General features: G+C 38.6%; 1 protein-coding gene across 1 annotated transcript; it reads left to right on the forward strand.

The window, feature by feature from the left end:
* The first annotated feature begins 11,360 nt into the window (after nucleotides 1–11,360).
* On the forward strand, nucleotides 11,361–15,202 carry LOC120795000 (B2 bradykinin receptor-like). The gene is made up of 2 exons (XM_040136429.1): nucleotides 11,361–11,451; nucleotides 12,993–15,202. Exons 1-2 carry the CDS (start codon nucleotides 11,432–11,434, stop codon nucleotides 14,029–14,031), a joined length of 1,059 nt encoding a protein of 352 aa, XP_039992363.1. The 5' UTR covers nucleotides 11,361–11,431; the 3' UTR covers nucleotides 14,032–15,202.
* The last annotated feature ends 968 nt before the right edge of the window (nucleotides 15,203–16,170 follow it).

The raw sequence follows: 16,170 nt of genomic DNA on the forward strand, positions 1-16,170 counted from the left end.
GTGAAATACCAAAAGTGTTTGCCATTTTTGCCATTTTGCTGAAACATTTTAGCCTGTTAGCCTGTTAGCCTATCAGTAAAGTTTTATACTTTACTGACGTTTTGCCGGAGTGACCTCTCAAAGCTTTTCCTTTAAGTGTGTGAAGTTGTGCCAGAAATCTTCTGAATCTTGGATTGGAACTATCATACTTTCTAACCTAGTGTATGCTAAAGCATAAGCGGTGGCACTTGACAGAGCTACCTACTGTCCTACAAGTTGAGCAACTGGTCTGAATGATGGCAAAAAATGAACAAAGATTTGTAGCAGGTCTGCACTGGTTCATATTGCACTTTTAAGTCCGACACTGATTGGCTTTCGCTTTCTCCTGCTTTGTGTGTCACCAAAGTAACTGCCAGCGATCCAAACAGAAGCATTACTACCTTAAACATTTTTACAAACACATATATTGTGTTTCAAAGTTTAGCTTCAAGCAGGGCTGATGACAGGCTGATACATGCCCTCAACACTTGCTGTACCTAACGTACTGCAGACCAAATGCCGAAGATTTCTAAAAAGACTGCTCTGGAGTTTCAGGACTCGCCAGATTCGTTCATGCACCAAAATCATACAGTAGACAGTACTGGTTAGCCTGTTAGCCTGTCAATACTAATCCTGCCGCCTGTGAAGTTTGGAGAAACTCGCTGCCACCGTGTGATTGATATTAGTGTTAATAATTGTTTTGCATTTTGATTTATTGTAATTTATTGTAAAAAATAATATACAGAAAGCATCAACACAGTTATCACAGTAACCAAAGTCACACTTCTGATTTCATAAGTTAACCGTTTTATATAGCCCACAGCTCAAAATTTTGAGAGGACAGCGCAACATAATGCTTGCTCTTCCCAGTACTAGTCTGTTCAGGCCCTAAGAGGATTTTAGAGCTTTATAAGTTTTGCACCCGATGCCTTAGAAAACAAAATGGACTCTGGAAGTCCTACAGTATTTTTCTAAGTCATTACACTGATGTTATCATCAGTCAGGGTATCGAGACAATAACCCTGCTGTGCAGCAGTGAGCTCTGGAGCTGAAGTCAAACGTTCACTGGTTGTCCCCTGGTGAATGAGCTCATGGCAGCCGATCACAATAGAGGGAGGATAATGGAGATACTTTAGTTTGCTGCAGGTTAATGTTAATTCATTTTTCTGACTCATAAGATTAGGCTTTTAACGTAGTCCCTAATGCGCTTTTCACCACGATGTTTCCTGCTTTCAAAGAAGAGCAGAGTGCTTATTCTCATCAAAAGCCTGCCTCCACTCCATGGCATGAATGTCAAACTCTGATTAAAAGAGGCACTCACAAGGCACAAGACCTCAGTTTTTTGATGGTAAGGGAGCACACAAACAGGAAGGAGTTTTATTCTCTGTTCACATGTCTATACCAGCTGTCATCATACTAACAGAGATTTTACCAAGATTTCACCAGCTGGCATTGTGTGATTGTCTCTTGATAACACGTATGAGGGAAGAAAGGTTGGTGAGAAAAGGGTTTTAGGTGGGCTGCTACCATGGCAACAGCAGGCTGTAATGGATTCGGACGGCACCTTTGGCTTGTGGCAGCCGTTTCTGGGCCTTGATTTTGTTTGTTTCTTCCCTGGCTTTTCTTCTTTCGAATATTTTTTTTCTCACCCACAAACACACTTTCCTTCTCTAATGATGCTGTTCATTACAGATGCTTGTCAATCCAGCTAATAGCCTGTGATGAGGAACACACAGAGCAGCACTTACAGCTCCAACTAATCAAGCTGATTAAGCAAGCTGATAACCCCGTGAACAGGATAATTCGTGATGGGACAGCATTAACAATCCTGCAAAAAATGACACAGGGTGGTTAACTGATGATGTGTATCTGTAATAAGATTCAATTTGTTAATTTCCCTCAAAATTGGAGTCATAATTGAAAGCTTTCTGACTGATTATTTTAGCCTCGCTCTTATTTGTTAGGACACAAGATGCAGCCGAAATTTAAAAGAAGTCACATGTAAGCCATTTCTGCATTGAACTTTCCTTTCTACCTCCAATCACATGAGATGGTAAATAGTGTGCCAAGGGTGAGGGGGAACAGAGAGTCTTTAATGCAGTCCCGGGGGCTCCACCACCCCCTGATGCTGTAACAGCCTCGGCGAAAATGCTTCATTACTGTTACTCCATGATGGGAGCTCAGCATCACCTGTCATCCAAAAGACAGGGGCCCTAGTCTTTTGATTTAGTATTTGCTGTTGAGTGGATGGCTAGGTCTCTCTCTCTCCCTCCTAAATGAGCCAGGAGGACAGATGAAGTATCTGTCTCTGCCTGTCACCTCATATAAAAAAACATCCTTAGAAAGAGAAGGGGATTTATGAGGAAGCTGCCCTTTGAACAAGAGGGATGACTCCCTGCTCACATGTGCCCTGAGCCAAATCTCCACCTAATTAGGCTTATTACTGTTGTTGTTGGGGTTTTTTTTAAAACTTCATTTTAATCATTCATACAGTATTTACACTGTTTACAATGCATCATCAGTTTGTCCAGATAATAATCATACAGAAAGAAGACTATAGTCGTGCTGGCTCTGTCAAGCACACAGTGCTTTGAGTTAAATGCTAATATTAGTTTGCCAGTATGCTCTCAGTGACAATGCTATTATGCTGATGTTTACCAGGTATAATGTTTACCATGTTCACCATATTTACAGCAACTTGTATAAGCCTGGGTCAGCAGCAAGGCAGTTCACATTTACACAAATCCCAAAAGTTATTAAGACAAGATACAAAAGAAACACGTAGGATTTGAAAGAGTACAATAAAATAGAAGATAGAAATCAGATCAAATTTAAGATTATTCAAACTTTTATGCAATTATACCTCAACTTATACTGAGCTGTCGTTGAGTTTAAGATATTTCACTGAAAACCACAATTGTCAACCTCATGGTGGCACCAGACAGAGGAATCATGGGATCATCCTCGAAAACCTTGAATGTTTTTGTGCCAGATATTTCTCAGGATAAGTGAAACCTTTGACCTGCTGATGGCTCGAGGATTCGTCGTCTGGGAAACATGAATGTCTCTACAAAATTTCATGGCCATCCATCCCACAGTTGTTGTGATATTTCAGTCTAAACAACACAAAGCCACACTGCTTGAGTGGCTTTAAAAACAAAACAAAACACCAGCACAGCTGTTGTTATGCAGTCTGCTGCGGAGAAATACATTCAAGTCACAGGCGAACTTCTTCAATCATTTATCACAAAGTAGATATGACACTTGATCTACAAGCAGGAACCTGGTCCTACAATATAGTGTTGCAGATGTAACATTAAATGTAAGTCTCAGAAAGTACTAGAGGAGTAGTGGGAATAAGATGGCCATCCCTCAGCAGACCACTGCTCCAGCTCTGTCACTACGCTGAATGTGATTGGATATCAGCATGCAGAACGTGCAGCCTTTCACCATGGAGACTGACATGGATCACTCCGTGCGCCTGACACATCCATTGACAGACGCAGTTTAGTGTCACTTATACGGTTGCTGGCCAAAATTGAAGAGGAAGGCGCTCCAGGGGGCTAATGGAGGATCTATTGAACGGAGAGCGCGACAAGAAAAAGAGACAGACGGACAGATGTACAGGCTGAAAGAAAATGACAGGATGATTGAGAAGAGCAAAATTGCAAGAGAATGGGGAGGAAAAGGATCAGGATTAAAGGTGGAAGCCTCTGTCCATTTCTCTGTGTTGCGACGAATGTCTGACAGGTGTTATCTTAGAGCAGAGCAGAGCAGAGTCTGATCGATGCTGATCTTTCTCATACCAAGCTCACTCTGAAACACTGGAAAGTGTGCCAGTGAGACTGTTTTCTGTCTGTGGCAGTTCCTATGTCTGTCATGTTTTTTATGTTTATGACACCTGTAAGGTCGTTACTGTGTGAATTAAAGACCATGCTGGTAATTCAGATTCTTCTCTTAATTTGAGGCAACACCACAGTGTAAAAACAAAAAAAATACTTAAGGCATCGAAAGTAAAAGTACTAAGTGTGAGAAATGGGCCATGTCGGTGTTAGAATTATTAGAAATTGACAATAGTGGATGAACATCTACTCAGAAGTGCTTTTTGAGCATTTTCATTTTTTGCTGCTTTATACTTCCATCTTGTACTTTTTACTGCACTACATTTAATTGAAAACTTGTAGTTACAATAAATTATGATGATATATTTCAAGATAAGACTATTGATCAACAGAGGGAAATTCACAAGATACCTGGCAGTATATAAAGTAATTAAAGTTATTGCTCCCTTTACCGGCTGCACCATTAAAGTGAAGCACACACTAATGCATCAATAATTATAATTCAATACTATAACATTTATTTTTCTGAAATGGGGAACTTTGCATAATTGGTACTGTTACCTTTGGTACTTTAAGTATATTTACATGCTAATACTTTTGTATTTTTGCTTAAGTAAAATTTTGAATTTTGACTTTTACTTCTAACAGTAATTCTACCCCTTGGTATTGCTGCTTTTACTTAAGCAAAAGCTCTGAGTACTTCTTCCAACACTGTATATTACTGATTTGTTACAAGCAGCAATGTTAATGTTGTTGCTGGTCAAAGTGGGGTCAATTTTAAATTCGTGCCGCGATAAAGCATTTGGTATTTCATTTAGTTATAATGTATCATATTTTATAAAATGATCATGTTTTGAATGTTAATCTTAATTTGTTAAGAAACTAGTAACTACAGCTCTCAAGTAGTAAAAAGTATATATTATTTATATATATAATATTTTCCACTGTAATGTAGAAGAGTAAAAGTTTCTTGGGGCTGGATGTCTTCTCACTTTTAGTATATTTCCAAGGCACGGGACACTTTCTATTTTTTCCAGTAGAGGGCTCCGCATCTAATTTCTTCAGGTGTTGGTATTTCAAGATGATGAGGGTATGTAGTACATGCATTTCATACTGTATACTGTAGAATAAGAATCAACTTTATTGGCAAAGTACAAACTTACAAGGAATCTGACTTCAGTTTTCAGTATTTATAAATAGACTTACACACAGTGCCTACAGACTGGAATGCACAAATTCAATATTTCACAGATATGTAATAACTTAGTAAATTTATATTATATGCAACTATGCATACATACATACATACATATGTATATATATATATATATATATGTATATTTATATATATGTGAGGACAATAGATCCTTTGGTAGTGCAGGGTAATTGTACAGATATTATTCTTAATATAATATGGCTGATTTAAGAGTTCATAAGTCTGAGCACATGTGGGAAGAGACTTTTCTGTGTCTGTTTGTTTTGACTTACAATGCTCTGTGGTGCCTACCAGAATGAACAAGTTGAAGAAAATAGTTTGTGCGCATGGTGTTCAGGGTCTAGAGTGATTTCTTTCCCCCACCCTGTTTCAGTCTATGAGAACAACACCCTTTAGGATTGTTTGATTTTGAGCATAATTTGAACCTTTAATTCTAATATCACTGTATTCAACCGATATTTAACTAGGTACTGTGTTCCTGTAATAGTTTAATTTCTGTAAGTAATATTTAGAATGATAAGAAAAGACTAAATTATTAAAATGAAGGTTAAAAGATCAAAAGTTTACATTATTTTTTCAGTGCATCAAGTTTTTCTCTTTAGATAAAAGATATGTTTCAGTGATATAGAGGAGACAAGTTAGTGATATGTAGTAGCAGTCCTCCTGTTTGTATCACCATGTTGTCAAAAGTCATTCAGTGAAACATGCAGTCATTTCTTTTGTCGCTCTGAGGCAAACATTAGCTATGTGGTCTGTCAGTCTGCATCAGAGTAAAAAGGCAAAATAGTCAACACATGCCTTTCATGTGTTTATCTTACATTGTATCTAAGTTTTCATAATTTATCAGAGATTCACTTAATGGTGGAAAATCTCAAAAGAAAAATAGTCTGATTTCTCTCATAATAAAAAGCTCTCTATTGTGTCATATTTTACACTGTGGATTTAATTATAGAAAAGAAGAAAATGTTTAATAGGGTACGAGACTAAATGATTTGCATAGATGGCTTTACAGCAAATAAAACAGCAGTAATTGGTCTGATGCATGGAAAATTGTCTTATTACTCACTAGAATTTACGGACGTTTACAAAGGCTGACTAAAAATTGGATGACGACTTAAAAGTTATAAAGTTCAGTAAAATAATTTGTAGTCATAACTACAGTTACCCACTCTGCTAGTGGCTGAATGGCCACATATTCATTCCCAATCAAGTTCCTCCCACGTAGTTTACCTCACATGCATTTCTTGTCTAAACTTTAAACACCCACAGCCAGACATGAAAACTTTCAGCTTGGGCTGTGGACATAAACACTTTAATTTCACCATAAATGGCAGATTTCCTGGCATCACTTAAATGTTTATGTCTTCTGATGTTCAAAAGTACAGAGTAAAAACAAAACTAAAATTGATAACAGCTGCCCACCAGTTGCTGACGCACAGTATTGCATAATGTCTTGTGATGGCTGGTTTGTTACATATATATAATATAATATGAAAAAGGGATGTGAAATCGAATCCTATTTTTATTCCCTCGTGTTCGAAAGCAGAATGAAAATGATACATCAGGCATCAAGAGAGGATACGCAACACTTTCCAAAACCTGTCTCACCCTGTTGTACAGAAACAACTCATATTAGATCATATTACATCTATAACACTAAATACAGAGAAATTGGGTCTTCTGTGTCTCTTCTGCCAGCAACATTTGAGCAGTTAGATGTACAGCATTAAAAGCAGAGGTTGAATTTTTCATTGATTTTTGAAGAAATGGTTTTGTGTTCCATGGCTGGCTGCATTAGTGGTATCGCACAGTGTTCATCAAAGTTGCAGTAGTGGTTTCAAACAAGAGCCGAGGCCTTGAGCCACGCTGAGCATCAGACCCTGGTGTTGGTTTGTATCTATCTCTTTCTAGCTCTCACCCTGATTGTACAGGGCAGCTGTGAAAACAATGTATAAAGTGCAAAAGAGGAACTGTGCCGCGGAGTCTCAAATCTGAGGAGTTATGAAAGAGGGAACTGGGGCAGGATCAACACTGAGTAATGGAGCTCACAGCCTGGAAAAAACTTTAAGAGACAAGCAGGAGGAGACAGGAAATGAGCTGAGTATTTTTGAAGAGAATCATGAGCCTTGCCACCCCCTTGTCCAGACATTTGTTATATACTTCATTACACACCACTGAGACTTAACTAGCAGCAGCAGACAGACTATAAAAAATTACTTTAGAGTCTGCTATATGTCAGTTAATGTATTGTAACGTAAAGGATTCATGGAGTGCGTCTCTATAAAGGTATGAAGGATTGGGCCAAGGCTGTTACCTTGACATAGGAATATTCCTTTATAAGGTCACATTACAAAGAACATATTTTTTCACCTACCCCATCTAGCCATGGAGATAATTAAGGTTTTATCTGCTCTGGTTTTGCCATAACCACCACTAAGACCTCTGTCTCCATCCCAATACATTGGGGTTGATTGGAAGTTTGTTTTTGGTGCTCGGATTATTGGAAAATTACATTTGATAAATCTAAGAGCAGCTTTTCTTTCCAGAAACCATATATCAGTTACTCAGGATAAACCACAGACCTTGCACTTCGCAACATTTTTTTTTTTACATTCAATAGTCTGTAACGAAAACTGCCCACAAGACAATAGAAACAGGCTAAACTATTTAACTAGTTCTCCATTTGAGCATGATATACTGCAGCAGAAAAGAGGAAAATACATATAACTCCAAATCACAAACCACAGTAAAACTCCCTACACCAATGCTTTTTTTGGAACTGGTTTACTATTGTTACTGAACAGTTGGTAAAACCATTGAAGGCATGAGCCAAAAAACAGGGGGTTTTTCTGGGAAGCAGCAATACAGATCATTCTATAAAAACAAAGTAATAAATAAAACTGTGTTGACTGAAGGACATTTCTTAGCAAGAGAGATTACATTTCTTTGAACTGACAGCTTGTGCAATTAATTTTATGGTAAGACTGATCAGATGTGTGGTCTTTGTACTTTTAAGTACCAGAATAATGATTTGCAGCATGCATATTGTCAGCCTCTGAATTTTCATTGTACAATTCATTGCATTTATGATACTTCAGTCATAAGTCAGTCACCTACTCACACAACACTGCATGCATTTTTAAATAGCCACCTCTAATTTTAGATTCAACCTCAGAGGTTTGGAGCTAAATGTTAAATAAAATGGAATAAAAATCTGCATTTGATTACATTAATTGATTTTAGGAATTATAAGGATGAGGGAGATAGGTTGTGGATCAGTTGTTCAACAAATAGGAAATGCTGGATCGAGATCAAGCATTTATCCATGTCCCTAAAGCAACATGCTTTCCAGTGGATTCCAATATTTTTCTCTTACATGTAAACAGTTAAAAGAGTTTCACTGATTGAATCCATCAGATAATTATCTTCAAGTTAAGGCAAGTCTTGTCGGAATATAAGGAGCAGAGCAGATCTGGGAAAAAAACAGAAAAAAGCAAGTACAACCACCCACAGTAAGACACTACAATACAAACAGAATAAAGTTCAGAGCGAAATTGATGAACCAACCAGAGTTTTTTGGCAAACCACGTGACTTGGGAGGCATGTAGGTCTGTGAGGATGTAGACCAAATATTCTGTCCAAAATCAGAGAAAACAATTGTACTGCAGTCTGCGGTGAAAGACTCTGGAGCAGTTGAATTCAAGAGGGCATGTCCTCTAAGCAATATTGATCCAAAACTTAAATAACTTGATACTGATGTTGATCTTTGCGTAAGTAAATATTCTATTATAATCGACCATACAAATGCATAAAGCCATCCATCAAATAAAAACATCTGATTTTAATTTCTTATTGTTTCAAGAAACAAAGAGGGGGTGGATGAGCAACGGAAGAAACAGTCTGTCCACTGCAGCACCAGGAAGTGTCATTACTTCCCCTTTATTACTTTCCCTGTAAACAACCTGCATCGACCTGTCAAGGGAAACTAATGATTGGCAAGAGAATGGTGCCAGCTGAATGCTAATTGCTTCAGTCTCGCTACACGTCTCCCATCTGCCGAAGGTCACTCTGAGGTTACTGGTTGCAAAGCAGAATACAGAGCTGTCCCTAAAAATAAGGTAAAGGGTTTGTGAGTAATAAAGATTATCCTTCTAAGGTATGTGTTACAGAATATGATGAATATCTGAACTTTGACCAATGTGAAGTGGGGAACTGAAATTATAGCACCATTATTTTAAGGAAGATCCAAGTATTATTAAAGTGGGCCCTTCAGCTCACAGACTTCCTCATTTAACTCATATTAATCATATGAATATGACACACCAGATTAGTTTCCACACATTATTTACTGCTCTTAAGCCCTTTGTCTACTCTGATCAATGTTAACTTGAAAGCGGCCTTTGGTTTAAAGTATATTCTCCCCATGTATCTGCACTGTAAGATGTTATTATCTCTGAATAGGTCATGTTGTTCATCCTTAATGCTGCTTCTGAGATAATCACAGGCTTGATGATGGAGCCACTTGTCCATCTCCCCGCATTTTTAGTAATACACATACACACACACTTCACACACATGCCTATATGGGCACAGTATAAAGAAAATTGGATAGTCATTTTTGTATATTATAAGCCTTAGATTAGCTTTGAAGACAACAATGGATGAGGAATGTGCCACATCAAGCCGATGTCGAAAGGGTGATTTTTTTAGCCTTGGGAGTTGACCTTGAAATGGCCAAGATGGTCATAGACTGTACATAGCAGCAGCAGCAGCAGCAGCAGTGTGACAGCCCAAATTTGCACAAATGTTACTCTTTAGTGCCAAGGTTTCCAGCTGTTACCATGCATTCAGGCCTAAAGCAAGCCTGCTTTAAAAAAAATGCAAAGGGGCTGCGTAGGAGGGGGCAGGTTGTTTGAGGTAATGGTGACATGATCAAATTGGATATAGGAGGACAAGTATGAGTAACAGAACCATTTATAGGTTTATCAGAGAGCAAAACACAGCAGAGAGGGTTTTAAGAGGATGTTGATACTATGAAGATTTTACAACTCCGGGGCCTGTCTCAATAAATTTGCAACATGCAACCTGCAATTTGCAACGTGGGATTATGTCCTCTCGTTTTAATTTTGAAAAGTGTCACTAATCAGAAGAACTGCCATACTTACTTACTTCACAAAGATGTGAGAGCCCTCTAGGACTCTCATATTTATTTACAACTTGTAAGTGAAACATCAAGCTGCCACCATTTGCGATTTGCATGTAAGCTGCGCTTGAAAATTGCCTTTTGTGACACGGCTGCAATCAAACCCTGCAATCTAAACCCTGTTTAGCTTGTCCCAAGTGACAAGCTAAACAGGGGCAATACACAAATTACATTACAAAGATCTGCTAAGAATGGACATAATTAATTGGTCAACAAATCAGCACCTTGCTGGATGATGTTACAGTGAATTTGTATCACTCAGTACTCTTGTCCGCCTGAACAGGAATTTGGAAGGTAGGTCTTGGTTTCAAATTCCCCACAGTCATCAAATGCTGCGCCACATACCAGTGTCCCTATCAAGATGTACTTGACACCTATGAATTGTTGTACTTTAAACCTGACTCTGGCAGAGTTATTCACTGTAATAATAATCTTACAATAACTACGGTGCAGTGGAGTATACTGATTCATTTGTTTCTCATAATCTCTCAACGTCTCTTGCCCCAATGCTTTCATTATAGTTCAAGCACACGTCTACACTACTTTAATGCTGAGGAAATAACCCTACTGTGCTCATATCAATAAGTCAATCAATCTTTTTTGTTTAACATCTTTCATGCAAGTTAGTGCAATTCAAAGTACTTCACTGATGACTAACAAGCTGATAAAAAGACACCAAAAATGTAAAGTGTAAAACAATTTGACACTACATGTAATTTATATGTAATGAGCAATGTATTCTGAATAATTGTTATTATTATTATTGTTGCCAACAAAAATCCAAAAATATTTTTCAAGCATGTAGCTTTTTGGGTCATTGTAGTTGTTTTCCACTGGAATTCTCAAAAATGTCCTAACAAGGCAGTGTAATTAGACACAAACTGGTGACACTTACCCACTTTGGATAAAGCTGGATGATAAAGTTTCAAACAGATATGCATGCTGTGTATGATCTTACTAAGAGGAGGACAAATAGAGAGATAGGGAGCATGCAGACTGAAATATGAGGTTTTTTTTTTTTGGATGACATCACTTTAATTACGGTTTCCTTTAAGAGAGTGAGTCAGAGACAGACAGAAGAGGGAAAGGGAGGGACAGGGAACAGTTTGGCTGGGCATCTGGTCATTTAATCTTTGGACTTACTCAGGAGGAATGACTCTTCAACCTACAAGGTATGTATAATTTTCATGTGCTTTATATTTTATAAAATATTTCACATAATCAGTGATACATTATCTCTTTTTAAACACTGAGAATTGCAAGTTACATGATGGGATGATGTCAGTAACCATGTACAGAAACTAAAAATGTACTGACATGTGTGAATAAAGCTGTTGCTCAAATTTGTCATACATCAAGATATGTTGGGTGACAGAATATCTCAGACAGAATATAGCAGTAGCCATTTCAGTTAAATAAAGCCAAAACAAACTCCGAGAGATGAAAAACTGGAATGAGCCCTTCCACGAGGACCCCTCTTTCTCTAAACAAGTTTAGTGTTTTGTCCATGAACAGCAGCAGTAATAGATGTGTTGATAGAATGTAATTTTGAATGAAAATTGCATTGACTGCAGTGCGTCAAATCTTTGTTCAACTCTGGCCCAAGTATGAGAACATACGCTAAAGACCATGAATTTTATAAACGTCAAACGTGGTTATTGCAGAGCACATGTGGCAATTTGCAGCAGGAGCTTCTGGATTTATTTTGTCCACTGCCACAGTACTGGTTTCTCCTCTTTACAGCAAAAACAAACACTTTGGTGACACATTTGATGGTTTGGAGTTTGCTCTTAATTTGCAGCTCTATTGACTGTTAATGATTTGTAGTACACTTGTTGAGTATGATTTGAAAATACAATGGACTTGGACATGATGGTTCTAGGCAAAACAGAATACCAGCTGAGTCAAATGATATCTCTCAATGTGCACAGCAAAATCAAACACCCTCAGGGGAGTTAGAGGGAACCGAGCTGAACCTGTTGCTCATTAGTGGTCACTGTACTATGGGACTAAGGTACCACTGAATTAGATGATTGATGGGAAGGCTGGCTGGTCCCTGGTATAATTTAAGGTTGCACCACAGCAATTAGTAATTCCATTAACAGCTGATGTACAGTATAGAGATGGGCATTTAATACACCGCTTTGTTTTATGATTGAGTGTGTAGCTGGCACTCAAAGAGCTCAACTGATGAACAGCTGTTTGTAGTAGCCCAAACTTTTTTGTGGTAGCTTCTGTTATTTTAGTACCTCTGCTTGTAGTGTTGCACAAGCAGAAATGCCTTCAGCATTGATCATGCCAGTGTTCAACTCTGCTCTGGTGGAAACATAACGGCCAAGTCAGGGGATGAGTCTATAAAGATTATTCCCCCAGTGGGCGGAGGCACTCCAAAACAATCAAAAAATGGCAGGAGTTGATTAATATTAGTAATGTGTTAGTAAATGTTTCCTTAGACTATGACAGTATGTATTATATATTCCACTCCGCTGGCATCACTGATGATATAACTGAAATCGTAAATGAGGAGCTGGAAAAGGTGGCTAGGAAAAGCTTTATAGCATTGGACAGAGCCCAACTTGTTGTTTCCCTGTTTCCACCCTTTATGTTAGGGTAAGCTAAAGACCCGAGTCAATCCATTTTTTCATCTAACTCTCACAAGAAAGCAAATAAGTGTATTTGTCAGCATATAATTGTCCTTTTTTGTTCTTCATAGTGTCCCAGGCTTCAGCGCCACAGCTTTATATGGAGAACAAAACAACACCAATGGCACTCAGTGTCCTATTCAGGATGACTGGGAGTGGCTCAACACCAGTCAGCCAGTTTATATCCTGCTCATCACTGTGCTGGGAGTAGTGTTTAATGTGTTTGTCCTGATGATATTCTGTCTCCACAAGAAGGCCTGCACCGTGGCTGAGATCTACTTGGGCAACTTGGCTGCTGCTGACCTTGTCCTGATGTCCTGTTTGCCCTTCTGGGCTGTAAACGTATTCAACGATTTCAACTGGCCCTTTGGTCAGTTGTTGTGCAAAGTCGTCAACCTGGGCATTAAGATGAACGTCTACTGCAGCATCTACTTCCTCGTTCTGGTCAGCATAGATCGCTATGTAGCACTGGTGCATACAATGTCCCATGGCAGAATGCGTAGGCCAAAGTATGCCAAACTGGGTTGTCTGTTAGTGTGGGGTTTCGGCTTGCTCCTGAGTGTCCCCACACTCATCTTCCGGGAGGTGAACTATATCTCTGAGTTTGGTGTTAACGCATGCATTCTGGATTACCCAAACCAAACTGTAGAGCTGCTCTGTGATGGAATGTTGATTTTTTGTAGCTTCATCATCCCCATTTTGATTATCTCATTCTGCACGTTCAGAATTATCCAGGCTTTGAAAATCCAGGCAATAGAGAGGTTCAGTGCTGAGAAAACAGAGCAGAAGGCTACGACTCTGGTGCTGGCCGTCCTCCTGGCCTTCCTCATCTGCTGGGTTCCATTCCATATGGTCACCATACTGGACGTGCTCCTAAGGGCTGAACTCCTGAGAGGGTGTCACTTAACGACCGTCCTAGAAATCTGCAACCAGATCTTCACCTACCTAGCCTTCTTCAACAGTGTCCTCAACCCCATCCTGTACGTCATTGTTGGAAAGAACTTCCGGAAAAAAGTTCGGGAACTCTTCAAGCAATGGAGCATTAAGAGAACAGCAACCTTGGAGTCCACTCGTTCACACCTGTCCTCTACTGTAAAGACTGTGATATAAAATGTTGTTGTCAAAAGCACTGTTCCTCTCAAAAGTAGAATTTGCAGAAAGATGACTGTGGAATACAGTCATTTTTACAGTCATAATCCTGCGCTAATGATGAAATATATTTATGAATAGATTTGCAGTGGATGTAAGTGTATAGTAATGGGACCAAATCATCCTTCCTCAAATCAATCTTTGATGAGATGTCTTCTCAAAATGATTTTTAGGAAATGTAACTATATGTGTACAGTCATATGGGGCTGTAATGTTTCGTGCTGGAGAGGGTGTTTCAGGTTGCTAACAAAAATGTTATTCTGTCTCAACCATGCTAGATAATTGTATATCACTTAGCTGAATAAGCTGAAAAACCTAACCATATAGAATTGTTTTTCACACTTTCATAACAGTTCCACCACATGCAAGAACATACAGCTGGCCCCTTGTTACAAACATCGACAAACAGCAGTATCTGGATGTAGTGTGATGTAAATCTGCCTTGTTTCTGTAAAATAATATATGTAAATATAAATTTCATATTCTTTCTTATGTTTCTGATAACTCAGATTGTAAATAGTACCACTATTTGTTTACCTCCGCACATAAGCATCAAGTAAAATATATGTATGGTTTTATGGATATCTCATTGGATCTTTATAATTTTCTTAAATGTTGAGCAAAAAAAGTTGAATGTAAGAGAACCCCAACAACTGCTTGCTAAGTGTTTTCTCATGTTTTTGACTCATTGTCTGCAGAGTTAAAAACAGGATTCTGTCGAAGAGTTTCCAGTGGTGACAAACAAACATGCTTCTTTTTTGCTGGCTGCATAGACATCAGTTGTCATCTCTCCCCACACTACCATTTAATGGCCCAATGTTGACTCAGTGTGGGCTGTGGCCTGAGGGTAAGGGTACACCCCTACTTTCCCCCCCAAAAAAAGGCATGTGATGCCAAACAGGAAATCTTTCTTAAGATTCAGGCTTTACCACTATTGCCAAGCCTGTAAATTGTTGTGGAACAAAAAACATGCACCCAGACAAAGTTACCTCAAACGGTCAAGTATACGCCCAAAAATACACAGTTTGACCTGTTTCATGTGTTTTCGTCTGCCTTTCAGGGTTAAGACACTATGCTTTTTACTCTCTTTCGCATGTAAAATATATTTTCTTTCTTGTACAAATGTGTTACTTAGGTCTGCATGTTGAAATCAAACTGAAATAAAAACTAATTTTTTCTAAGGAATCAGTGTACTGTATATACTGTATATCCTCTGAAAAGAAAGAATTTAAGTTTTATTTACCTTTTTGTAGTTTCAGGTTCCCGAACTTTACATTGGTGTTTTCCATACGTTTCCTTTTTGATAAGCTTTATCAAAAAGGAAGGTTTGGGGACTAATCTTAAATGAGGAGAGGGTGTCTGCCTCCCAGACCCAAACTAGAAGATGGTTCCACAGTAGGGGAGCCTGATATGAAGATAGGATGGTGCCTGACCATTAAGAGCTTTGTAGGTTAAGAGGAGGATTTTTTCTATTCTGGATTTTACAGGGAGCCAATGCAGAGATGCTAATACAGGAGAAATATGATCTCTTTTCCCGGTTCCTGTCAGTGCTCAGTCAGTCGCTCTGCAGCATTCTGGATCAGATGGAGAGTATTTAGAGAGATTTGTAGGGTAAGCCTGATAATAAGGAATTACAATAATCCAGCCTAGAAGTAACAAAATCATGGACTAGTTTTACTGCATCTTTTTGAGACAGGATGTACCTGATTTTCGCAGTGTTACTCACCAACTGCCATGAAAAACTCTCATCCAGAGGATGGAATCTTACACAAGGTCTCCTCAAACTAGTCCAAACGATTTTATTTTCCTGAAAAATGGACAAATATGCTCTGTGGTTGCAGTATCATAGTTAACACTTCCTTACACAAAAGTGAGGAGAATTCAAATTTCGGTTGCACATTATCACTGTGTTTATGCATGTGTGTGTGATTGATTCTGTGTGTGTGTGTAATCATACTGTATGTATTTATAAATCCATGCAGGTATAAATGTGTGGCCTGAGTTGTTTACAAATAGAGACATGCTCCTTACAGCATCTGCTGCTAAGGCTCCCCTCTTTGTTGATGGCATGTGCATGCTGTGTGCTCGGACCGATAAACC

This window comes from Xiphias gladius, chromosome 10 (assembly GCF_016859285.1).
Source record: "Xiphias gladius isolate SHS-SW01 ecotype Sanya breed wild chromosome 10, ASM1685928v1, whole genome shotgun sequence".
Lineage (NCBI taxonomy): Eukaryota > Metazoa > Chordata > Actinopteri > Istiophoriformes > Xiphiidae > Xiphias > Xiphias gladius.